The sequence below is a fragment of the Urocampus carinirostris genome, chromosome 10, assembly GCF_059441175.1.
Source record: "Urocampus carinirostris isolate Australia breed hairy pipefish chromosome 10, RoL_Ucar_1.0, whole genome shotgun sequence".
Taxonomy (NCBI): Eukaryota; Metazoa; Chordata; class Actinopteri; order Syngnathiformes; family Syngnathidae; genus Urocampus; species Urocampus carinirostris.
In genome coordinates, this window is record NC_142358.1 from 24,411,947 (window position 1) to 24,437,996 (window position 26,050).

Genomic DNA, 26,050 nt, shown 5'->3' on the forward strand with positions numbered 1-26,050 from the left:
GTATTTCATGCATCTCACCAAATTGTCCAGCTCTGGATTCGAAGAAAATATCGGTTTCTCTGAACGAATCTGCAACACATTGAATGAAAATGGAGTAGGACGAGGTTACATCAGGGATTTTTCCTGTGAGGGCCACATAACCTTTCCCTTCTCTGATGAGGGGCCGGGGTCAGTTTGTAACAGAAAAAGTGTGACAATTGCAGGAGTGCCTAAATGTAAAAATGTGATATTCTCCAGAAAGCCACAATTAAATAACCCTTCTGGATTCTTCAGAGAACAAAAGTCAGAAAGTAAAGATAAAGAACAATTTTAGTGAAACAAATAATAAACAAATAACCCTATCTGGATTTTTACAGATCAAAAGTCTGAAGATAAATAATAACACTATTTATGAAATAAATTTGCCCTGTGGTGAGGGGCCCTCTCCTTGTGAGAGGTAAGAGAATTCTCCCACCATGGTCCGCTGTGGAGGGAGCGAGGGGACTGGGGATCCTCTCCTCTCTATCTCTACTCCCTAAGAGACAGCAAGGCAAAGAAAGGGGGTCGGGAGACCGAAAGGTCTCGCAAACCCTAGTTATAGGGTCACTAAATGTGAGAGGATGTGGAAGTTGGGCACCCGTATGACGCGGCAGGGGTAAACCAGTGAAAGCTGTCGGGCCCTGCTGTTGAACAAAAGAGTGTGTTGTGTCACTCTGACCCGAGTGACATGGCCGCTTTCTGGTGCCCCGTTTCATCTGGAAGGACGAAAGCATGACCAACTTAGGTGCCAAGGTGCCCAACTTGTTTGGGTGTTTGGGCAATTGGGTTGGCCATGGTCCCAAAAATTTTCTGTGCGTTTTTTTGCTATTTTTTTCCCTTTTATTTTCTTTGTTATTGTATGTGTTTGTCTTGCTGTCGGTCACCCCTCTTGAGGGATATGACCACTATGTGGGTTCTACACAAAAAAAGTCCAAGGAACAGTCCCAACAGGTCCAAGATCAGCTTAGTTGTCAAAGGACTAGACCAAAAGTAGTATGAAATAAACAATTTGCGAAAAGGTAGTAGATTTTATCTCACTTTTGTTAGTCACAGTACCAGAGACGAAAGTTTAATTTTGTTGTGCGTTTCACATGTTACAGTGACAATAAATTATATTCTATTTGTCTATTCTAAACACTGTAAGTGAAAAATGTATTGTGATTGTATCCAGAGTTGGGATTAAGGTGTTTCCTGGAACGCAATTATTTTTCTCCGTAATGAATACTTTAACGCGCTATTAGTAACATTTTGTAATTCAACTGCCTATGGAACGTTATTCCGCCAATTACAAAGGACAGGTCATAAGTGACAATGTTCTTTTATAGCAGTCTTTCACTCCTTCACTCACGATGTATCAAAGTATCAATATTGCCAACATGTTTTATAGGCCTTCAAAGTACACCTGATTAAAGTTACAATGCCATTTTCTCAAGCACGGAATATGAGGACACTGAAGTTGTCAACATGAAGATACAATTATAAAACAAAATACTGAAAGCGGGAGGCAGTTTATATGAGCGTATCTTTTTGTGTTTCCAGTAGCAAATTGTAGGCCGCATGTGGGGGAATGGGTTATACAGGTACAACAAACTAACTCAATCAATGGGTCTAATGTGAGCACAGAATTTACAGTGGAAGTTTGCTGAATTTTGGTCTTTTTATTTATAAAATAGTTTTTGCAATATACAATGCCTGGGGGAAAATATAAAATTGAGAGTACCTAAAAGTGGAGAAGTAAATCTCCAGTGGTCTGAACCCAAAATGGATATGGATATGAAGTGTTTCGGCTTAGGGTTCATTTGCAAGCTTTCAAGATTGCAAGAACCAGTGAAGAATTATGAAGGCTTTACTGCTTCCACAGGTTGGTGTACATGTTTTTTCCCATTTTTTTAATATAATTATCATCATCATCATTATTATTATTATTATTATTATTATTATTATTATTATTATTATTATTATTATTATTATTATTATTATTATTATTATTATCATCATCATTATATTTTTTATTATTATTAATATCACTATACTTATAATTATTATTATATTTATTATGCAGCTATTTTAAAGCAGCTTCGGCGGGTCGGCTTCAATGCGAGTATATATGGTAATTCGTAAGTAAATAGTAACTTTCCGAGTAACGCGCTACATTTGGGTGTCGGTAATGGGGGGGAGGGAAATCGATTACTTTTAAAGTGGAGTAGCTAGTAATTTTATCTATTTTGTTTTACATTGCATGCAAAAGGAATGGTATCTGGAACATGGCAGCGAGAGCATGGAATCATAATCACTAGACCACCGGTGATATAGGGGACATACAAAGAGGCGATTTTACTTCATTATCATCTTAAGTCACAGTACCAGAGATGAATGTTAGAGAATGGAAATAACTGAAATTCAGGTTTCTCACTTAAAATGTATTAGGAGATTAGACTTTATTGTTGTTGTAACATGTGAAATGCACAACGAAATTAACATTCGTCTCTGGTACCATCACTAAAGATAGTGTGGTGGGATAAAACCCAATGGCTTTTTATGTCGTCTATATGGTTGCTAGTCCAGTGGTGAGAGTCTGGAACAGTGATCCATTCCCAGACTTTGAGTTCTTTATCAGGTAAAATAGATGCACTCCAAAACTTTCTGGTATTGTTCAAGGGGCCGAACAGACTGTGTATCTGGTTTACGGGCCATAGTTCGGAAACACTGGGTTACACTGAACAACCTTTACTGTCATTGGCTGTTGTTGCTGCAGCTCACCTGTTTAGCGAAGGCGGCGATATCATCATTGAAGGATTCCGATGAGCAGACATCACTGTGACTGGTCATACCGGGGAGGTGGGATGCGGCCGACATGGAGGCCGAGTCTCGGGGGGAGCAGGTGGCCAGCTCGCACTTTTCAAACACTAAGGCCAGCAGTGGGAACAGCGGGTGACTGCAGATACGAGCGCACAGAAAAACGGTTAACATACTTCACATAAACGCAGCGACAGTTGACACACAGCTCCAACGCCAAACATTCGCGGGAGGTGCCGCGAGTCATTTTATAGAACAGAATTTATGATAGTGACAGCTGAAAACGTCACAAACACCGGCTGAATGTTAATGTGCCTCAAGTGCGCGCACAGTCTCGAGTGTTTTAAATAAATCACGGTGTTCACCAGATGTGTATTGGGTTCAGCCTTGCGACTAACGTGTAACAGAGAAACGCAATTACCGTATCTTACGGAACATACAGCGCACCTAAAAACCCCAAATTGGCCAGAAAGTTTAAACTGTTTTATAACCCGTACACCTTGTATACTGGAAAATACTGGTGGATAAAATCGGAAATCTATACAGTAATTAAATGGTAAATGGTCTGCATTTATATAGCGCTTTTCAAGTCAATGAAGACATCCCAAAGTGCTTTACAATGTGCTTCACACTTACACATTCACACAGTCACACACCAATAGGGAGTCAGCCATGCAAGGCGCCTACTTGCTTATTGGGGGCATTAGGGATTCAGTGTCTTGCCCAAGGACACTTTGACATATATCACGGAGGAGCCGGAAATTGAACCTGCGACTTCTTGATCCCAAGACAAGTGTGTTACTACACGAGATTTTACAGTAATACCTTATTTGTGCAATGATTGATTAATCGAAAAACTTTGCTGATCAAATTTGCAAAATGATGTGCGAAACTGGAGTCAAACCCAGGTGAAAGCACTGAATCCTGACCGCTTGACCACCAGGGATGCAGATCTCTCTATTTGTACTCACAGTACCCGAGACCAATGTTAGAGAACGGAGGAAAATGAAAGTCGTCCTGAAATATTCAAATAAACACAATAAAGCATGACGAAGGAAACAACTCAGAGGTGTAGCTGATGATGAATCGAACTTTATTCATATCTTTCAGGACAACTTTCTTCTTTATTATCTAACGTTCGTCTCTGGCACCCTGAGTAAAATAGTATGATATAAAACCTAATGCTTTTTCATATGTCATTTGGTGGTCTAGTGGTCCAAGTTTCCGTCGTGGCGACATGAGTTTGATTCCCGCTGCGATATTGGTCAGCGACATTTTTTGAATAAACAATCTTTGCACTATTATATACCGTGGGTAAATAAAATGCGCAACAAACAAAATATGGTTGCCCTTAATTTAGTTTTAAGTCCATGCACCTTACATATAGTCCAGTGCGTCGCATATATAAAAAATGTATGACCAAAGACTTTTTGGGGGGGGGGTGCGCCTTCTAATACTGTGCGCTTTATGGTACTTTTTATGTAATGAGTACTGGAAAGCATTAATATTTAATTAGCCAATAAAATATTATATCGTTACTGATATTACTGAATGGTGTGTTACAACATATTTTTTGCTACGTTTTCTATGCATCTCATGAATTATAGTGTCCTACGACTCCTGAATCCTCTTACATGATTCATGTCGTCACGAGCAATCCCCGATCCACCAGCCTTAAACTCAGCGGTGTGGGCATGGTTATGTTTCCCAGCAATACAGAGTACAAAAACTGAATACGAGCACAGAGTACAAGCACAATGAGTTTCTCTTCATGTGGTTATTCTCCTGACTGTAAATAAGATAAGATAATCCTTTATTCGTCCCACAATGGGGACATTTCTTTTGTTACAGCAGTAAGACAAAAAGTAATGAATAACAGCTAAGAATGTCAACAGTATAATCAAGTACTTAGAAATATAAAAAATAAAAAACAGAATATTTCCAGTGGCAGGTGTGCAAGATAGTTAAAGTAATTTGCCAGTAATTTGCAAATATTTATTTTATCATATGGTTATTTTGAAGCATTTTTAGGGGGTTGGGTTGTATTCAAGTAAATAAAGTAACTTGTAACTAGATAATTACTTTCAGAGTAACGCACTCATTTTAGGTGTTATTACTCAGTGGGGTAACTGAATTACTTTTAAAATGAAGTAACTAGTAAAGATCATTAATTGCTGCTTTTCAGTAACGCGCCCAACAATGATTAGGTTGCGCACAGGCGAACGCACCCATAAATCTGGTCCTTGTGGTGTTTCAAGGAGTCGGGGATGGCGGCTCCGTACTGAGGGGTCGGAAGTTGCCTGACATCTTCCCCGTACACTCCCATCGACATGGCCTCTGTCCCGGAGTAGTGCACCAGATCTTCATACTGAAAGAGGAGCAGACAAACAAATTGAGACAAATATGACAATGAACATGATGGTATAACGTGGCTCATGTGGTTCTTTTCGATTAAGTCACTTTTTGTTCTTTTACTGTAGCACTGTTTGGAAAAGTCTATTGCTATAAAAGGGGTGGGCAAAATATTCAGTCTCTGGCAGCCTCGGGTTAAATAATTTGGCATGTTTTAAACATTTTTAATATCTGCCGATAGTCTTAGGGGCCGGTCACACAGACATTTACATTTGCGGCTGAATCACGGCCAGAAATTTCTGCCTGTGAGGCGGACGCTATTGGACGCTTTGAGATCGCCATACAGACGAGATACAGCAGTGCTTAACACGCGGTCGGAAATTCGCGCGCGGGTGGCAGCGTGAATAAGTTTTGCGCTGCTCAATTCTTCAGAGCGCGGGTACACAGCCTTTCACGAGCGTATCGAGGCTGAACCACGGCCAGAAATTTCTGGCCGTGAAGCAGACACTGTTGGGCGCTGTTGGACGTTTTGAGACCGCCATATAGACGAGATACAGCAGTGCTTTACTCGCGTGTTGCGTAGGAGTCGGATTTGGGCACAACACCGGCTCGGGAGCTTTTATACCCGTGGTCCACACGAGAAAATGACGCAGAAATGACGCGATGAGGAAGCGGAACAGTCGCCGGCGTCTGTTTTGCGGGCATACCACCGATGAACAGCGGGTTGGCCAATTTTGCGCATTTTCCATCGCGGGCAACCACGGGCAAAAAAAAATGCAAAATTTTAGCCGTGATTCAGCCGCAAACGGCTGTGTGACCGGCCCCTTAGAGTCGATACACTTTTCACAGTTTTGGTTTTGCTAACTCAGCCGCTTTACTAGAAAGACACTCTACTCTCCTAGGCCATAAAGGTTTGGCCAGGCTCATAATTTTTCACAAGCAATCAGGTAGGTCACGCTAGAGAAAGAGTCAAAAAACAGCCTCTGTACTTTTGGTTTTGCTGACTCAGAAGTTTTTTTAGAAAGACAATCCAGTCTTCCAGGCCAGAAAGTGATTGAATATCAGAATTATCTTTTACAGGCAGTCAGGTAGGTTACCCCAGATGTAAAAAAGTTGCCCCCAAAAAGCGGTTTCAGCATTGTTGGATTTGCTGACTGAGCAGCTTTTTCAGATACATATTCTACTCTCTCAGGGCAGAGCAAGTTTGGCCAGGATGACAATGTTTTAAAAGCAATTAGGTAGGTCACTCTAGAGATCAATTACTGTGCCATTAAGGGAAATGCGACCCAGAAATGGTTTCGCGTCTCAACGCGGGTCATGTTGTACTGGCGCACCACAATTCCAGTTCATTTTATAAGTATTTATAAGTAGATTCATTTGATGAAATTGGTTTGAAACACTCAGAATTAAAGGAATAAAATAGGCCAGGTTCATCTTTTTAGGCACTAAATTTGATAACAGGCATTAAAAAACTCAAAATGCAATTGAGCTAACTCAAAAGGTTTATCTTTCTGGTCTAAAATTTACCAATATAGTCAGCATTCCGTACCTCAGCAGTGTGGGTGGATGGGACTATCCCTTAAGCACTAGGGTTGTAGGGGCACCATTTCCTGTGATGTGTCTTGGGCAACTACAGCTTGGTGGCGCCCATCCCAGGCCAACAAATGTTTCCACCCGGTCTCGAACCGTGGACCCAATTTTTCTTTTATCGTTGCTGCTATTTCAAAAAATACTGATGTCATCTTTTGAGCTTTTTATTGTAAATATTCATGCAAAATGGATGCTTAAAACCAGGTTTCAAAGCAATCATTCTTACTTTTCAGTTTTAGAACATGATAATTCCATATATCCATACCTTTTTATAGGTTTATTTTGCTTGTTTCTGTTGTTAATATTGGAAGAATGTAAAATGAGGTTGCATACAATTCCTGTTCGTAATTTTGACTGTTATTCCTCGCTTTTGTTTGTTATTTTGGCTATTATGCACTGTTTACATCGTTGTCACTATTGGCCAATAATGTGCTGATTACCACACTTTAGGGTGGATCTGCTTTTTTTAGCCTAAGAGATTTGATAGAAAATAAGGGGTCAGGGGAGAACCTTTAAAGCAGATTTAGAATTTTGCATCATGAGGGTTTTTCTGTCCAGTACTCTCCTGTTCTCCTTGCAAGTTTAACGTTTATTGATATATTCTCCATTTTGATTGTTTACTAAATGATAAACGCATTACTTTTAAAGAAGCACACATTCACGTTGTGTTAAGTTCTGGTCCCGAATGTTTCACAGTGTTAAATATCCATAGTTGCAAATTACTGAATTCAAAACTAACTCTCTATCTTATTTTTAGAATGTATGTGTTTCGTAAAATTCTCAAATAGCCACATAGAAAGTAGTTTGGATTTCAGTTTGAAACTATTGCCAAAGCATAGCCAAAGATTTTGGTAAAATTTGTCAATAACCGTTAAAAAAAGGTAATAAAAAAATAGCTGTTATATCCTTAGTTTTTTCAAAATTGCACTAACAGGAAATCTTCTTGCTTAACATTAGAAAAAAATGCTCTGGGGCAGGGATCCCCAGTTGCCAGGGCGGACCGGTATCGGACCTTACATCATGTAGTAACAGGACGCACAGATAGATCCCCTAATTTTTGGTTCCTATTGTTTTATTGCCGTCATCTTGATTTAAACAATACATTTAATTTATTCAATCAATCCAATTGTTGTTTTTACTATTATCCTTATTAATATTATTATTATTTGTAGTAGTAGTAATATTACAATTAAGATTGTAAAAGTACAAACATGTTTATGCCAATTTGACATTAATTTGGTCCGTGGTACAAAAAAATGTTAGTGTAGCTTGCTTAAGGGAACATTACAAATGTATTTCCATTTTTTAAATAAAGCAATGTTTTTCTCACTTGAGAAATTAATGATAACTTTATTCTGCTTTTCTCTGCCTTAAAATTCGACACTTGCAACAGTGATTGAATAGGATGCCAAGATTCTTAGTCATTTTGACGATTATGCCCTGTTTACATCGTTGTCACTATTGGCCAATAATGTTGCTGTTTTTGATCACCCATAAAAAGAAAGCGCTCAGGGGAGGACTTTGAGAACAAATTTGGATTTTTGCATTGTCAGGTTTATTTTTACAGTCCTCTCCTGTTCTCCTTGCAAGTTCATTGAGGATGACTTCTCTACTTTTTGAGACTCCAGTAAAGTATTAACTTATCAAATAGCATACTTAATACTAGTTGCTGCTCCCCAGACAAAATGTATTTCCCTGTGTGACGTTTGATCATTTGATAAAATATCATGTCTTGTCTGTTACTTTTGTTTTTGTCAACGCATGGACCCTTTAAAAAAGGACATGACACAAGGGAGGGGGGAGGCGACAAATGCGGAGATTGTGTGCTTTAAGTGGTGTGCTTTGTAGTCAATCTGTGTGTGCACACGAACGGTGTGGGTTACGACCAACAGTAGCTCTTGTGTGAATGTTTAGTCCGCCTTTTATTTTGTTATCAAATTGGTGACGAGACTTCATCAGCGACTGAGTTCATCGTTCATCACGCCGAGGGGCATTACATTGGTGTCAGAAGTATTGGATTTTCCGTCGCTTGCCTGGTATGCATGCAATAATGGACGGCTACCCACTCAATGGCGGGTTTTGAAAGGAGAACTCGCGGAGTGGATGATTGACATGCTTGCGTCAAGTTACACCAGGAGTAATCGCCATAACACCGGTGTTTCACCAGAAGTATTACACCAGCAGTTGACATTAAAGAGCTCAAGTTCTCCGGGAAGGGAAAATGGGAAGCTTACAGAGCACAATTTGAGTTGGTTGCTGAGGCAGCAGGCTGTGCATTTAGCACCGTCGCTGATTGATGACGCCACATCCTGTTTGCTGATGCTGAACTACAGAGATAGACTTCATTACTGTGCTCGGGTGGGGGTGATGCAAAAGCGGTATGGACAGTTTAATTTGAAAGACTCACTGCGCCGTGAATTTAAGCACCGTGATTGACAACCAGGGGACCTGCTTCGTTGCCTTGCGCATGAGATTGATAGCCTGGGTTGGCGTGCATATGCTAGGATGATCAACGCAGTCCAAAATGAACTGATACGCAATCAGTGTATTCAAGTTCTCAGGCCATATGAACTGAGGCTAGATGATCCAGTCGTCCACCCAGAAGCCAGAGGAGAACCGCTTGATCTCGCCATGGAGAGGAAGATTACAGCCAAGGGGGCACTACAGACAACCGGTAACCCTGTTTCGGCGATGTCAGTGTGCAATGGGTGAGCGCAGAACTCCATGGGTGGAGAAGATCGTCTGGCAATTAAGACCTGTACAACACAACAGGAGGAAGGGAATGACCCTACAGCACATTCTTCTGTTTGCTGGGGATGTGGACAACCAGGTCAATGGTGAAACAGCAAGGAGACAAAAAAGGGTCAGTGTAGACCGGACTTCGCGGACCCCTCCAATTTACCGGCAAATGCAACCTTCACAGAGAGAATCTATGGCAGGGACCCGCACGTCCAGAACGAGAATGTTGTAATGGTGGGGGTAGAGACAGATGCGTTAAAGTTGTGTGCTTTGAAGTTGGTGTGCGTTACAACCAACAGTAGCTCTTGTGTGAATGTTTATACCGTCTGTTATTTTGTTAATAATTTGGCAATGAGAATTAATCAGCCACTGAGGACATCATTGATCACATTAAGGGGCATTACAATATGAAATATTAATAATGCCTTAGCCTGTGTCCCATATCAACAAATACACCACTTAAAATTTGTCTCTTTACCGCTTTTACCTGAGATTGTTGAGGCTCATAAATGGTTTCAAAACAAGGTGCGAACAGAAATTGCTCTGGGTGCGTTTTTTGGGGATGTTTACAGTTTGTTATGTGGGTTTTCATCATAAAGTGACTCATTAGTGACGTACAGCCAAATGGGTCAGTTGGTTTAACACTGTGAGTTTAAACTTTGCCCAATATCTTTTGGACCGAATAATAGTTTCTCTGTGTTGCTTCGGCTTTGCATACTCTTAAGTTAGAAAATCACAGACAAGATTACTATGGGCCATATTTTATCTCCGAGCAAGATCTACTCATGAAAAGGGACAATATCTCTTTGGCGAACCATGTGTTCCCTACCCTTGCAATCATTTTTAGAATTCAACTCACCAGTGTAGATGATCTGAACCAGATATAAAAGAAGGCCCAAGTCGAAACCCTAACTGCCCTTGCAAAACAAAGCCCCCGTAACCTGCTGCAACAAGGCATTTTGCGATCACGCCCTGAAAAACTGCAGGAAATGTTCTGCCACCACGGACGCACGCTCCTTCACACAAACAGAGCAGGAGCATCCCCTTAGCAGCACAAAGCATCATCAATATACATGTGCTTGGCTCCCTCGCGCCCGCCTCTCATGCTCCTTCCCAGTGTTAGCGAGCTCATTTGTGCTCCGCCGCAGCTTTCCTCCATCCAGCCTGCTCGGGTCAGCACATCTCTGTTTCTTCCTGCTGGATTAAAGGGACTCCTTTTGCAGTCTCACGGGGCCAGCCAGATCCCAACAGCAAAAGACGGCACGGCGGCCCCGGACATCTTCCTCTATACTTCAGTGTTATTTCAAAGGCGTCGTAAAAGTTATGATCTGCTTGGTGTAGTTTATGTCTATGATGGACTATTCCCTGTGGGCAAGCTCAAAGGTTATGATTTACCACAGGAGGGTGTGACTTTGCACACAGCAGTTGTAGAGGCTATAGTGAGGGCAGTGATCCCCGTACGTATATTAAAAATACTTAATGTTGACTGGGTAGCCTTTATCTGTGTCACTAACCTTGAGTCGGACGACGCTAACGTAAAGGCCAGCCGATCACAGGGCATTGACGGGTTTTTTTTTGCTTTTACCTGTCGATAGGTCAGATATTAAAACTGTAATTACGGGATTTGTATACTTTTCTCATGGCCAAATTCAAGCACATGTTAAGTCTTTCAAAGCCAATTTTCTGATTAACAATTAAAAGAAGAAATCCTTTGCAAGGCTTGTATTTTGCAGAGCAACAATATTTTTGACACAAATCTTTGGTAAACCTGACAGTAATATGGCAAAGTTATCTATTCTAGCAATTATCAATATTTTTTTGAGTGTAGGCGGGGAAATTATAAAGGACGTAGATTATGTCTTGGGGACCGAATTGGTAATTTTTACCTCAATTTGTACCTAAATTGTAATTAAAAAAAAGGCAAATGAGTCTCTTCTAGCATTCAATATGGTTTATGGACTGTTGAAAGAAAACATAAATGAGGTGAAAAAATGTCTCTTGTATTGAATGAGTATGGCCTACTGGTATCTGTACTTTTCCATGATATTCTTATGTTTCGAGATGAGATATGTGGGTTTTTATCAGCTCTTTTTCGGGGAAAAACCCAAATGGTCCCAACCTCACCCAGACACCAGCTCCAGAGCCTCCCATGTAAATTGTGTTGGAACCCCCTGATCTAGCCCTTAAAAGTGGGGAGCGACGTTTGAGGTCTCCTTAAATAGTTGAAATTTGAAAATTTTCTTTATTAGGAATGTGTTCATGTTAGAGACGCAGCCCATTGAGACTCTTTGTGATTAAGGGCACATGACTTGACTTAAAATGTAGTTTACATTTTCAGTTGCAGGAAGTTATTCCCATTAGAATAAACCATAGGGAAGCAATACTACATTTCTTGCATGGCCCATAATAAATGTAATCCTTGCACTTATACAATTTTCATAGTGCACTATTTATGTGTAGCATGCACTTGACCTCTTGGGTGACCTATAGTGGGTTCTTCGTATTGCAAAGCCATACAAACTAATGTCGTTAATTTGTCTTTAATTAGAAAGCATCATTTGAAAGCAGACTTGTTGATAAACATGGCAACAGTTAAGCAATTACAAGCAGTTCACCCAAAATTCTAGCGCTTTTCATTTCTTGAAAACACACCATTAAAATTCATGGATCTTAAAGGATTTCAAGCACCCGTACAAACCCTGTAAATACATGCACAATAAAAACCAACAAGAACTGTAACAATATAATAATTATTTGTGGGGTTCTCGTTCATCAGGCAGGGGGTCGTTTTTGTGCTAATTTCTCGGTGTTCCAACATATGTTAAATTTTATGACTTTATCGGCCCATCTGCAAGGCCCCAGCGGTCTCCCAAACAATTGCCCACTTGGGGATCGAATGCATTGTCCCTGAACTGCTTATCAAATTGTTGCGTTTGTTCGTCCCACATGGCCACCGGGATCACAGAAAGCACCTGCTTTGAGGCCCTGCACCGAGACACCTTCTACTTTTATGGAGGTCGACTATTAACACAATCACCGCTATCGGATTGCGCCTCTCTTTTTACGTGTGACCCCGATCGGGTTTCCGCGCTTCCAGCGGATCAAAGTGCAAAGCCCAAGATGACAAATTCCGCAAATTTCCCTCTTTTTTAGTCGCAGAGCTGACAATTACGCCACTAGAGGGGGGAAAAAAGACATTTTTATTGTGAGATGTAATTGAGTTATTTGAACGGGTAATAGGGCTCTAAAAAGTCGAGCCGCCGGCAGTGAAAAGAGTGATTCTATCCGAGAGAACTACAAAAACACTTTTTTATATGGGGATGTAACACTACTTCTTTAATATGCTGTTAAGAAAACCAGAGTTTTGAAACGGCTTCTATAATTGAATCATTTTTACAATTGTAGTTTTTTTCTAAAGGGTTCTGAATTTTATGTCCTATAAGGCGCACCTGATTATAAGGCTCACACTCCAAACAATCCTGTGTGAGCTATTTGTTTCATATACAAGACACAATTGACTATTAAAACTACAGGGCTGCATTAAAAACATCAGGAAATAAAACAAACTTATTTCATAGAACATAAATATGAGGAAATCTGAGTTCACAACAAAATAATTTGATTCGTTCATAAATGGTTACCATAATGTAAAAGCGTGCCATGGTATTGTTAGGCATTTCTGATTTTATTTACTGTATTATAAATTGTTCTTCCCCAGTATCAGTATTGTCACACGCCGCTGCCCGGCTCATCCCTCAAGAGCGAATGCCGCTTTCATCCAAAAAACAACAGGGATCAGATAATGAAGGTGCTGTATCTGAGTCAGATCAGGAGACTTCTCCTGCAACTGGTATCCATGTAACCTAATAGTATCTCTGTCGTATAGAGAGCAAACCGCTACCCAAAAAACAGCTTGGAGATGAATGGGCACCACCAGGCCGTACTTGCCCAAGACACACCACAGATAGTGGTGCCCCTACGACCCGAGCAGTTAAGGGATCCATTAACCTTGAATTGTTGCTGTATATAGTCTGGGAAATACGGTAATACTTTAACGGGATTTTGACCAGATGAACATTTTTGTTTGTTTCCTGCAAGTGTCTCTTATCACTTCTATAAAGCTATGAAGTCTCTATTTGTAAATTTAAAACGTGTTCAGTAGTAATGGCCTGGGGTGTAAATAATTTACATTTATTGAAACGTGTTCATGTCATGAATTTTAATGGCGCGTAAACATCTTTTTATGAGGCAGAAAATTAGGACAAGTAGTTTCAGAAACTCTAAATGAATTAGTAAAACTTTACAAAGGTATTCAATTTTAAAGAAACAGATATTAAGAAAAATACTTTAACATTTACACAATAGTTCATTGTCATACCTGTCAACCACAGCCAATTGCTCCTCCTATTCATGATTGCAATTCCCTTTATTATGCAATAATAAACCCAACAAAAAAACTGACACCTATTTACTAACTTCAAGACGGACTATGTAGATTTAAAAACAAAGAAGTTGTGTAAACGATCACGGTTCACGGGTTACTTAACTGCTAGAGTTGTAGGTGTACCATTTTCTGTGGTGCATCTTGAGCAAGTACAGCCTGGTGCCAACCACTTTCCAGGCCGTTTTTGGGAAGGGGTTTGCTCCCTCATGCGAAACAGATAGTACTGGTAACAAGTAATCGGGGAAACCTCCTGATCTCACTCAGATACGGCACCTCCATCATCTGGTGGCCATTGTTGTCAGTGTAAACAATACGCGCAAGAAAAATGCTGGATCTAGGATAAAATGTTCTAGTGTATTGCAGCAATAGTAGTAATCAATCTAAAACTGTTGTCTGCTACCAGTGACAGAGACGATCTAGGTTAGAGTCTAAATTGAACAGGACAAAAAAACGACTATTTGAAAAATCGTAAATAATACAAAAAAATGTTACACGATGTACACCATTAGTCAGCCATGGGTCGTTTAGTACCGAGTGACAGACAAAGAAAAACAATAACTTAGTTTTCACACATACACGCATTATTTTTTCACCCAATCATATGATCAAAGCCAAAAATAAAATCAAAATTTGGGTGCGCGTTACGCCGAGGTTTTACGGTAATATATCACCATAATTGATCTGTCGTCAACCTCATTGACTCAGCATTTGATGCAGCGGGAATCGAACCTGGATTGTGGCGAAAGTCCTTCCCACAAACCCATAGGATTAGACATGGCAAGTCAAAAAGCAGTAGGTTTTATCTATTCATCTTATTACTTTTATCCTCTTTATTAACCAGCTCAGTGGGCTGGGGTATGGCGCCCGCCCCGAGACTAGGAGGTCGCAGGTTTGATCCTCGGCCGAGTCATACCTAAGACTTACAACATTGTCTCCCTGCTTCGCGCTTGGTGTTAGGGGGTTGGAATTGGGGGGTTTGGGCATCTAATGACTCTAATTGTCACATCATTTACTGTGCACAATCGTACAACAGTGTATGGGAGTATGGGACTGTGTAAGATCTCATTATTTTTATTCACGGTGCCACATTGTACAGCTTTGTTTTGGCTAAACTCTTTCCCATAATGCTCCATTACATTGTATAAAACAACGTTGACCAATCACGTGCGCCTTTGAGATAAAAAAGGTGATACAAGGTGGTACTTTCAGTAAAAAAGGTGTGATTATAAGATCAAATCCAATGCCTTTTCTCATGCCACCCAGATCCCTATTGCTCTAGTGCATTTTTTGGGTGGATCGAGACCCAAAATTGGGTTGTGAATCCGTTCACTGGGTTGCAGGCTTTTGCCCTGGCAAAAATATGCTAAGAAGAAGAAAAAAATGGAGCATCCACGACAGAGTAAGTGGTGATAATGTACTGCTCAATCTCTTCTTCCCGTTCAGTCAATCGGCGCTGTCCCAATTGTGTTTCAGAGGTACCACATCTCAATTTATTGCTATTTTGTTAGTTTTATTTCCATTTTCTGCCCATATTAAGGAATATTAGTGATAAGGGTAAGGAAAAGTGTGAAACAGTGACAACATCGATCAAGTCATTCATTCAATCAAATCATTGTTAAATACAAAAATATTGTACAGGTGTCTGCCATTGAAGCACTGCTTGAAAGTACAGTACATTGTTTTTTTTTTACCAGTATATTCTTCTTTATTATCTACACAACTAAGTAATTATGTTGTTTAGTACACTATTTTCTTTTCATATTTCCGGTAAAAACTTCTTGGTTATGTTGGTAGTATACATAATCATGCATGAACTTGCTCCCTCATATCTTTCAGATTTAATTTCCCGGTATGGAGCCTTCGCTCTGGAAATGCTGGTCTACTCGTGATCCCAAGAGCCAAGAAGAGATCCGCAGGTTTGGGAGCGTTCTCCATTCGGGCCCCGGTGCTGTGGAATGCTCTTCCCCCTGAGATTCGATCTGCAACCTCAGTGGAAATCTTTTAATCTAAGCTTAAAACACACTTTTATTCTATAGCATGTGAACAACCTATATTTTATGTTGACAATATCTGTGTATTATTTGCCCTCGTGTAGGTTTTAGATCAGTGGATGGTGTAATAATAGTCTGTGGTTTGTTTGCAATAATCTGTGCTCTGTGCAGCTCTTTGAGACACTTTGTAATTAAGGGCTATACAAATAAAAATGACTTTACTTCACTGGTCATTTTGTTGTTGAAAACAGGTTAATTTATTCTATTATCTTAGCTTTCAACTGCACAACCCCTTCATTTGATAATTTTGAGAAGTGTAATTATTTTCTTGATTTTGGTTGCAGCTTGTCATTACGGTGGAATGGTGGGTCTACAAATCAGACCAGTTAAGAACCACTGGTATAGTGATAACACGGTTAATTTAGGCTCAGTATTGTTGCATGTATTATTATTGTTATTGTTATTATTACTTATGTTTAATATTGTCAGACATTAAACCGGTCCATGGTACAGAAAGGGGTGCAGAGCACTGGCGTACACAACAACAAATTATCCAAAAGAAACGTATAAAATATGGCGAAAAGATAAGTTTGCAGGTTTGCATTATTTAATGACCTTTACTGGATTTCTGGATAATTTAACTGTCACATGACAAAAAATAAAGGTTGCTTTTGGACTCTAGTCGTCAACTCAAAGCAGCAACAGCTTAAATACTCAATCACACTTCTTAATACAATTAAATATTAGTTTTAATGTTTAGTGTGTGTGCATGCATGCCCATCTCTAATTGCTCCCCTCCTCTATGAGGTCTCAGCCCGCAGCCTCACTTCTCCTGCTCCATGCCTCTGAATCAGTGTAGCAAAAAAGGTGACCTACTTACTGAGTTGAACAGCCGCCCCTGCTCTCCTCCTCGCAATGACCCACACTATCTAACCCTTGTGTGCTTTTTGCGTAGTATAGGGAACGACAACCCTAATTGTTGAAAGAGCCATAGCAGACTAAATAAAACAACCACAAAAAATGGCTGGAGCTAAGACTGAAACATATGATCGTTTTAATAATGAATGAATCGGTCTATTATTTTTTTGATTCGTGGATAAAATGGATTAGTAAAGAACACATTTTTTATTTCCTACTCTTCGTTCAAATATTGAAGTTTTGGACGGATGGGAAAACAGTGCACAAAACCACAGAATCCTTTATGAAATAAAATGAGAAAAAAATCCAAGTGTTGGGCAAATGGCTTCACAATAAACAAAAATACATGAAAAGGTATGCTGCAAATATGAAATATACTTTTTATTCTGTGCAAAAAAAGAGGCTACATCAGAGGAGAATGCAAGTACTTCGTCTTATCAAGAGGACCGCGGGCATTTTTAACGTTTTTATCCTTTTGCACTTGTCTGCCTTATTACTTAGTTATACTTGAATTGCAAGGAGAAGCCCTCTAATTTTGTTATGCAATAAAGACCATTCATTCACGAATGCTTTAAAATACGGTTTCGAGGCGCCCCCTGTCAGACCAAGGTGCCACTACAAATTTGTCACGGGAAAACAAAATGAGTCCGCCTCTGCTGGATTAAAATAGTACTACAAGCATGCCCTCTCAGCGTCACATGAAATGCAATGCACTCTTATATGCATTGATTTAACATGTTGAGTGTAGCAGAAAATCGCACGATACAACAAATCGATGATAAAATTCACCGCCAACCCTTTTAATAATCAATTCCCATTCATTTTATCGATTCGTTGATGCAGCCCAAGCTCAAGCCTCACAAAAATGACAAGCCTTTTTCAAATCAAAACAAAATAGAGATTCATACATAAAAGTGTGTTACTTAATATCAAATATTTATATTTTACATTTTTAAAACATTAGAAAATGCAGTTCTTCTTACTGAAACTTTATTGCAAAAAAATGCGTGTCCCTCGTTTTTGTTTTCCATTTTCAAACATTTTTTTAAAAAGCTCCAGGGAGCCAGTAGAGCACCACTAAAGAGCCACATGTGGCTGTAGAGCCACAGGTTGCTGACCCCTAGCATAGTGCAAGCAGACGAATCCTCCCAGCCTCAGAAATTGCGCATGTTTTCTTTTTAGTTTAATTTTTTATTGCTTATTCGTAAAGGTCACAAACCAATTTTGCAGGCGCTTCGGTCAGCACACCTCTGGGTTCACTGGGCCTTTGGGTTGGTGTAAACCAGGGGTGGGCAAACAACGGCCCACGGGTCACATATTTTTTAATCCGGACCGCCGAACAAAAATGATGACAATATCACAAGAGTTTATATCTGATAGTGAATAATATACTACTAATGAAAAACATGTTTTGGGTTCCAGCTTTATCCCCATTGTCCCTTTTGTGTGTATACTACAAAAATACTACTACAGAAGTACTACAAAAATACAACTGAATGGCTACCAAACTAAATATCAAGCTTAGTGGTTAAAAACAAGGACTTAATATGTTATTTGTGTTTAAATCTAACAATAAAATAAGAAATACTACAGAAATGTTACAAAAATACTACAACAGTAATACTCCATACAAAATGCTATTACAGTAGTACTATGAAATACTACACTAGAAATACTAGAAAATACTACAACAGTCCTACAGCAGAAATACTATTACAGTAGTACTATAAAATACTACAATGTAAATACTACAAAAGTACTATGACAATACTACTGCAGAAATACTACAAACATACTACAAAACTAAATAGCAAATTGAGTGCTTAAAACAGGGACCTAATAATGCCTGTTTCAAAAAAAGTGATATCCTTTGAAATTAAAATATTACAGTAAGTACACGGTTAAGGCAAATTGAATTAAAACGTAGTAATGATGAAGATGATAAGATTTATATAATCTCAAAAAGAAATTCAAAAGTATGTGGATTATGTGAACGATTTTACAAATGTTTAATAGCCGTACCGCCTGAGACACGGCATACGTCAAGTCAGTAATCCAGCTCCTGCCAAACACGCTGAAGCATATCTTGGGTAACAGTCTCCAGCAGATTACTATACTTTTTTTTCTCTTTATATACATATTATGTATGTGAGTTAGTACAAGGAAATACGTTTATTTATTATAATTATTAAATAATATAATTATAAGGATATTAAATATTTTGAAACACCCTGTATATTATTTTGCTTTAATACTAAAATAGAACAAAATACTACAGAAATGCTACAAAAATACTACTACAGAATTACTACACGAATACTACTACAAAAATGTAATACTACAAAATACTCCTACAGAAATACTACAAAAATGTCACAGAAATACTAAAGTAACACTACAAAAGAGCTCCAGAAATACTACTAAAAAAACGACTAAAGTAGTACTACAGATATACTACAAAAAAATGTTTAATAAGAAATAATACAAAATAAAATATCAAATTAAGTGCTTAAACAGTGACCTAATACATTATGTTGCTTTAACTTAAAAATACAACAAAATTACTACAAACCTAAATATCAAACTTAGTGATTGAGAACAAGGACCTAATATATGATTTTCTTTTAATTCTGTAAAGAACAAAGAGATACTCCAGAAATGCAACAAAAATACTATTATAGTAAAACTATAAAAACACAGAAATGCTACTACAGAAATATAACAAATTACTGCAGAAATAGTACTGCAGAAAATCTACAGAGATGTTAGAAAAATACTACCGCTGTCATACTACAAAAATGCCAGAGAAATAAATACTTCTGAAGCAACACTACAAAAAAGCTCCAGAAATACGACAAAAATACTACTAGAGTAATACTGCAGAAATACTACAAAATGCCATAGAAATAATAGAAAACTAAAAATCAAATTAAATTCTTAAAACATATTATTTTGTGGAAATTCTGAGCTTTTCAAAAGAAGCTGTTTAAAAACAAATATTTGAAAAATAATATGTAGATGCCTGCATGTATATTAAAGTATAAATACAAATGAGAAAAACTGTATAGGTCTTCAGACCCGTGACCCTCATTCCATTTTTTTAACCCAATGCAGAACGACACTCCAAAAGTTAGCCCAAGTTTGCCCACTCATGTGTAAATTGTCGGAATTAAATAAAAATACTTTAACAGTATTACTACAGAAACACGACAAAACTAAATATCAAATTAAGGGCTTAAAACAGGGTCCTAACATTATTTTTCTCTCGTGTGTTTTAAAATAATTGGATTAGATAAATCTATTTAAAAATGACAATAAAAAAGAAATATAACACGTAGATGTCTGCATGTCTATTTATTCATAAATACAAATGTTGGATAGGTCTCCAAACCGGAGCCCCTGGTCAAATTTGTGGACTCTAAAAGTTTGACCACTGCAGGCACAAACTGTCGAAATTAAGTTTTCACTTTCTGCCATCCCAAATATTTTTGGAGTTCAATTAACACGAGTAAAATAAATTCAGCACACATCTCAAACGAAAGCGGGACTTACCCTCTTCTCCATGCGACTCGCCAGTCGGTCCTCCCTCCGAGATGATGATGCACTGCCCGGCTACTGTCCAGCAGGCTGAGCCTCTTCCCCCACTGCAAGAAATATTTCCAAAGACATTCAGTAACAGCTCGTTTCCTTTTCAATACGTGCATTGGCAATTTCATGGCAGGGAAATGTGGCAGTTTGAGCTCGTAAATAAAGACATATAGCATCCGAGGGGGGTTACAACGTGCACAGTGGCAATAAACGCTTCTATAGCTTGAATGCTATAAAAAGCTACAACGGGGAGAATGCACTAAAATTAATGATAGTGGTGCGAAAAATCCCACCTTAGACGTAAATATCTCCCAGTTGGCTTCCGAGTCGTTTTTTTTTAAGTCCGGAGAGCGGAGGCTGCTCGTGAGACCTTTGCCACCCGCTTAGTGCGCCTCTTGCTCCGGCTTCGAGCCGAGTGGGATGCTCGCCGCTGTGGGGAGAAGGGTAAGGCTCCGAAAGAGGTTCCAAAAGAGAGATCGCGAGCGTCCCTTTGCTTGTGGTCCACGCAAATGTCACGAGTGGGAAGGAGCGATAGCGTTGGAGTCTGAAGAAGGAGAGGAAGGAGGAGGCGTGATGATGGTGGCGGTGTGCGGGAAGGTTTCGGAGGGTCAAAACGCGACGGGGTCTCTTGCCCCCCCTCTCAGTCTTTCAGTCCTCCCGCCTCTTCCTTTTTTCCTCTTTTTACTCCTCCTCCTGTTTATCACGCCAGAGAAGACCCCACACTCTTTTCTCTTTTCTTTTCAATCGCACCCTTGCTAATAGTGATGGGGAATCCGTCTCTTTTTAGAGAAGCGGCTCTTTCAGTTCGACTCGTTAAAAAAGAGCCGGCTCTTTTTTTGCCCCAAACGGCTCCTCGGATTGTATTTGTTCCTTCGACCCTCCTGTTGTTTTCGAATCAAAAAGACCCGCTGTTGTGTTGTTAAACCCCCAGAAAAGATACCCTGAGTTTTATTTCATTTACCTTAATAACTTTTTTTTTAAGTCAAGTCAAGTCAAGTCATTTTTATTTGTATAGCCCTTAATCACAATAAGTCTCTAAGGGCTTCACAGATTAGTACACTAGTACACTATGTTACACAGACTATTTTTCAGCCGACAAGAAGAGTAGGTTATTATTCATATGCAATGGAGTAGAAGTGAGTTTTAAGTTTAGATTTAAACATTCCCACTGAGGTTGCAGACCGGATCTCAGGAGGAAGAGCATTCCACAGCACCGGTGCCCGGATGGAGAACGCTCTCGAACCAGCAGAACACTTCTTTGCTCTCGGGATCACCAGAAGACCGGCACTCTCAGATCGTAGGCTTCGGACCGGGACATAGGGGCAAATCAGATCTGAAAGATAAGAGGGAGCAAGTCCATGTATGATTTTGTACAATACTAAGAGAACCTTGAAGTCACATCTTTGGCTAACTGGGAGCCAGTGCAAGTTAGCCAAAATCGGTGTTATGTGATCGTACTTTTTTGTCCTAGTTAAAAGCCTCGCTGCGGCATTTTGTACTAGCTGAAGAGACTTGATTCTGGACTTCGGGAGACCGGAGAGTAGTGCATTACAGTAATCGAGACGGGAGGTAACAAATGCATGAATTATAGTTTCCGCATCAGACTGAGACAGTATTGAACGGATTTTGGCAATGTTACGAAGATGGAAGAAAGCGGTTCTAGTAATTTTCTTTACATGCATCTCAAAGGTTAGATCAGGGTCAAATATGACACCTAAATTTTTAACTGAGTCACTCTGTGTGATGTGACATTTGTCAATGTTCACAGCAGTTTTTGAGAATAAGTCACGGCATTTAGATGGACCAATGACTAACATTTCGGTCTTTTCAGAGTTAAGACGCAAGAAATTGAGTGACATTCACTCTTTTATCTCAGTGAGGCAGGCCTCCAAATTTCCAAATTTTTTATTTGTCCCAAAAGTAGTCAAAATTATATTTTGTTTTTTATTTACATTTCCATGAAGCTGTGTAAAAAGTGTAAGATGGCCCTTAAACAACACGAGAGTTAAGTTACATTATGCACGAAATACCTTTAATAAAGGTGCAAAAATAAAGCAAAAAAATGAAAAATGAAAAAAAGAAACTGACTTAAAAGAAAAAAAAGGCAGGAAAAACAAAAGAAGACACTAGCAAAAAAGGGAAAAAGCACAGTAAAAAAGAAATACAAGAAGAAAAAAGAAAAAGAAGCAAAAAGCTAGCGGGTAAAAGGAAAAAAATAATTAAGTAAAAGAGTAAAAACAAGGGGACAAAATGAAAAATTAGGAAACAAAAATGAAAAGGATAAAAACGGGGGCCGGATATGAAAATAACAAAAAGAAGTTTAAAAATCCAAAGAAGAACAAAGAAATAAATGAAGAGAAAGAGAGAGAGGGGGAAAGAAAGACAGAGAGAGTCAGAGAGGGAGCAAACAATAGAAAGAGAGGAAAGTATCTAAAGAAAAAAAGAGGTAAAGAAAGAAACATGGAGAGAAAGAAAGAGAGGGAAAATGAGAGAGAGAGAAGAATAGAGAAAGGGGGAGGCATGAAGAGCGAGACAAAGAAAGGGACACATTGATAGAGATAAAGATGTATAGAGAGAACAAAGAGAGAAGAGAGCACAAGAGAAAGAGAGAGAGAAACGAGAGAAAGGGTTTCAAAGGAAGCCGGCTCCTTATTGATAGGGAGCTGGGACTTGTCGTTCACTTCAGAGAGTCGGGCTCATAAATCCGTTTCGTTCTTGAACGGCCCATCACTACCCCTCACTCGTTCCCTTTTCATTGAATCGCGTCCTTGCCAAGATAAGTGTATTTCTTTCAGGTCTTACATGAGAACAATTAATGAGATGCACAGATGACTTTGTTCACGCATGATGCATTTTGTCTCGCATTAACATGAAGCAATCTGTCATAATTTGTGCACTCGGGGGCCAATTTGTTCTAAAAGCTAATTAGGAAGCTAATTGCGGTAAAGGTTGGGATGCTTTGTGCCTCGTAAATAAAGTTAAAGTGTGCTCGGTGACGTGGAATTTAAACGCTGATAATAGCTTTTAAAGTGTTTTATTGTCCGCATATATCCTGAAGGGGCCAACCTTTTGACACAGCCCAAATGTCGCCCTTCCTCCGTTGGTGCCAAACTTTTATTTTCACTCTCCAAAAAGAAGAGCAAACATCTCACCCACGTGGTTTGAAAGGGAGAAGAAGAGCTTGTGTTGTTAATGACACGTCAGTAACATCATAATTATTCAAAACGTTTCTCTTTGTTGGTTCCTGCTGCGAAGGGCCAACAGGCGGCCGCACTTCAATGGACGGCCGGGCTGTGGGCGGCCCCAAGTTTGAGCGTGCATGGGGCCCCTCATGCAGCAAGGGCCCCCGGGGTCCTCTTTACTCGGTGGGGTGCTGGTTTCCCCGCGAGGGTTGATCACAGCGCTAAGCCCCTCATACACGGCGCGATGGTATCTCGAAAAAGTTAACACACAGTTAAAAAAGATTATCTTTAATCGCACTGTTATTGAGCTGGTTTTGAATCTCCCGCTGCGTTTTTCAAATCAGTGCTTATTTCCAGGTTGAGCGGCTAACTACTGATGTAGAACCAATGCGTTTAGATTCTTAAAGGGACAGTGTGAAATAGTTAATCCATAATGCAATCTTTGATCATTCGAAGTGTATTTTTTTAATTCTTAATTTATGTATTTTTTTGTACTTTTGTAACACTGTATTACTGCTACAGTACTAGTTTTATTTATTTATATAAAAATGAGAAAAATACATCATTTTACCAATTTGAATAAATACCTAAAATAAAGTAAAATGTCTGATTTTACCTTGTTTGTTCTTAGTTCTCATCTCATCTCATTAGCCGTACCGCTTATCCTCATTAGGGTCGGGGGGGGGAAGCTGGAGCCCATCCCAGCCATCTCTGGGCAGTGGGCAGGGGACACCCTGAACTGGTTGCCAGCCAATCGCAGGGCACACAGGGAGAGACAACTCATTCGCTCATTCACACCTATGGACAATTTGGACCGGCCAATTCACCTGAAATGCATGTTTTTGGAACGTGGGAGGAAAACCCACGCAAGCACGGGGAGAACATACAAACTCCGCACAGGAAGTCTGGAGCTGGATTTGAACCCACGACAGGTTCCCATGACATGAACTGTGCCGCACAAGCGCTAACCACTGTGCCGCCGTGCTGCCCTGTTCTTAGTTATTTTTTCAAATTTACTAAAACAACTTATATGTATGATACTTTATTTGAGGGCAATGAAATAAAGAAAATAACTCCTGACACGAATAAAATGATCTTACATTATGTATGGGAAATGTCAAGTTCTCAAGTTTCTTCATTATTCACATGCTGAAGTTTTGAGGTTTTCCTTGCCTTCATGGATGTTTTAGATCAGGGGATGGTTTAATAAAAGGCTGTAGTTTGCAATCATCTGTCTGTATATATATATATATATATATATATATATATATATATATATATATATATATATATATATATATATATATATATATAAATCATATATATAAATCATATATCATATATATATATATAATTTGAGACAATTGTGCTTTCCATAGAGTCATCTTGACTATAAATATAGAATATGAAATATGATATAATATAAATGCGTGCATGAAGCAACAGATGTAGTTTAAAATAAGAAGATTTAGGAAGAATGTTCACTTTAATTCACATAATCGAAGTAAAACTACTGGTATTGTTGTACACAGTTTGAAAGACGGACGTACAATTTGCTTTCAGGTGACCCGTAAACTAACGTGGCAAGCCACTGCTGGCCCACGGGCCATGCGTTTGGCATTTGCACTTTAAACTAAATCTCCAAAGTGTCATCTGAAAAAGGTTGAACATTGTGGTTCCATTTGTGTTCTATTGCACAACCACATTACTTAGTTTTTGATTTTGTTTAACTGAGATTTTAAAAAAATCTACTACCATTTTTATGTAGAACTGCAATAGTTAAGGCACTTCCCGGAATTGCAATGAGAATGTGTATAGGCAGGAATATAGATCTTAAGTGGAATTCATACTTTATTTAGGTGCGATAGATTATGTATCTTGATTTCTATTTTGATATTTTAAACTGAAAATCTAAAAATGTTGAAATTAAAAAAAAAAACAATGCACTGACACTTGTCATTTACAATAATAAAGGTAGTTTGATACCACTTTTTTCTAAATTAATGCGGTTAGCAATAACTAACCCATTGAAATGAAATTTCTTTATATAGAACATTTAATACAAAACAAATTGCAACTCAAGGTACTTTTGTTCAGTTTTTAATATTGGATACCTCCAAAGAATATTCCATAGGATGGCAGTTTGTTATTTTCTCTATTATACCTCATCGTTGTTCATTATTATGACTCTGGATTACTGTACTTTAATTGATGGGACATTCATTTGATGGAAACTTACAATTTATTCGAATTACTCTTACTGATTGAGAAACCAAATTCCACTGGTGGAAAGGAGCTCTCTGGGGGCCGGACTCGTAGATAGGGGACAAAGAGAGAGAGTGGAAAAACAGAGAGAAACAGAGAAAGAGAGAGATACAGAGAAAGGAAGTAGGGAGAAAAGGAGTAACCGTGAAAGAGAAAAATGAGAAAGA

The 26,050-nt window shown here is 39.0% G+C and overlaps 1 protein-coding gene across 1 annotated transcript in view; it reads right to left on the bottom strand.

The window, feature by feature from the left end:
• meis3 (myeloid ecotropic viral integration site 3) overlaps positions 1–21,160 on the bottom strand; it is a 40,314-nt gene extending 19,154 nt beyond the window's left edge. Inside the window, exons 1-5 of the mRNA XM_088345883.1 lie at positions 20,730–21,160; positions 20,401–20,492; positions 5,043–5,182; positions 2,779–2,953; positions 19–69 (exon numbers count right to left, since the gene is read on the bottom strand). Of these exons, the coding sequence (XP_088202009.1) occupies positions 19–69; positions 2,779–2,953; positions 5,043–5,182; positions 20,401–20,412 (378 nt within the window). The 5' untranslated portion in view covers positions 20,413–20,492; positions 20,730–21,160. The remainder of the gene's footprint in view (positions 1–18; positions 70–2,778; positions 2,954–5,042; positions 5,183–20,400; positions 20,493–20,729) is intronic.
• Between the last annotated feature and the right edge of the window lie 4,890 nt (positions 21,161–26,050).